Below are 1,112 nucleotides of genomic sequence, written 5' to 3' on the forward strand. Positions count from 1 at the left end.
TAGCAGGTTTCTCCAGGCGGCATGCCAGATCCACAACTGATACATTGGGGGTAGGAACACGGAAGGCCGTGCCGGTGAGCTTCCCATTCAGCTCTGGGATGACCTTGCCCACAGCCTTAGCAGCTCCAGTGGATGTAGGGATGATGTTCTGGGCAGCCCCACGGCCATCACACCACAGCTTTCCAGAGGGGCCATCCACAGTCTTCTGAGTGGCTGTGATGGCATGGACCGTGGTCATGAGCCCTTCCACAATGCAAAAGTTGTCATGGATGACTTTGGCCAGGGGTGCTAAGCAGTTAGTGGTGCAGGATGCATTGCTGACAATCTTGAGCGAGTTGTCATATTTCTCGTGGTTCACACCCATCACAAACATGGGGGCATCGGCAGAAGGGGCGAAGATGATGACCCTTTTGGCCCCACCCTTCAAGTGGGCCCCGGCTTTCTCCATGGTGGTGAAGACGCCAGTAGACTCCACAACATACTCAGCACCAGCATCCCCCCATTTGATGTTAGCGGGATCTTGCTCCTGGAAGATGGTAATGGGTTTCCCGTTGATGACAAACTTCCCATTCTCAGCCTTGACTGTGCCGTTGAATTTGCCATGGGTGGAGTCATACTGGAACATGTAGACCATGTAGTTGAGGTCAATGAAGGGGTCGTTGATGGCGACAATCTCCACCTTGCCAGAGCCAGAGAGGATGGCAGCCCTGGTAACCAGGCGCCCAATATGGCCAAATCCAAATCTGTTCACACCGACCTTCACCATTTTGTCTACGGGACGAAGCTGGCACTGCACAAAAAGATGCAGCTGTCTCTGGAACAGGGAGGAGCAGAGAGCCAGAGGTCAGGAAATTAATGAAGGGCCACTGGAGGTATTTCAAGAGAAGGGAGAGAGAATGAAGTGCTTAAAGGGTTAAATAGTAAACATGGTACAGGGAGGGTTTAATGGGGAAAGGAAGGGTAAAGTAGGGTGAAGGAGAGAATATATAGAGGGATATCTAGTACTAAAGCCACTTACAGTCTGTTGGTACTGAGGAAGTTTCCTAAAATGCATACATACACATATATAAAATAGTTACAATGTAGTTATGCTACAATTGGACACCAATATC

The 1,112-nt window shown here is 50.1% G+C and overlaps 1 protein-coding gene across 1 annotated transcript in view; it reads right to left on the reverse strand.

The window, feature by feature from the left end:
* Positions 1 to 781, reverse strand: part of LOC116083881 (glyceraldehyde-3-phosphate dehydrogenase-like) — a 1,836-nt gene extending 1,055 nt beyond the window's left edge. The window contains exon 1 of the mRNA XM_031360656.1: positions 5 to 781. Coding sequence (XP_031216516.1) covers positions 5 to 766 — 762 coding nt within the window. The 5' untranslated portion in view covers positions 767 to 781. The remainder of the gene's footprint in view (positions 1 to 4) is intronic.
* Between the last annotated feature and the right edge of the window lie 331 nt (positions 782 to 1,112).

This window comes from Mastomys coucha, unplaced genomic scaffold, assembly GCF_008632895.1.
Source record: "Mastomys coucha isolate ucsf_1 unplaced genomic scaffold, UCSF_Mcou_1 pScaffold8, whole genome shotgun sequence".
Classification (NCBI taxonomy): Eukaryota; Metazoa; Chordata; class Mammalia; order Rodentia; family Muridae; genus Mastomys; species Mastomys coucha.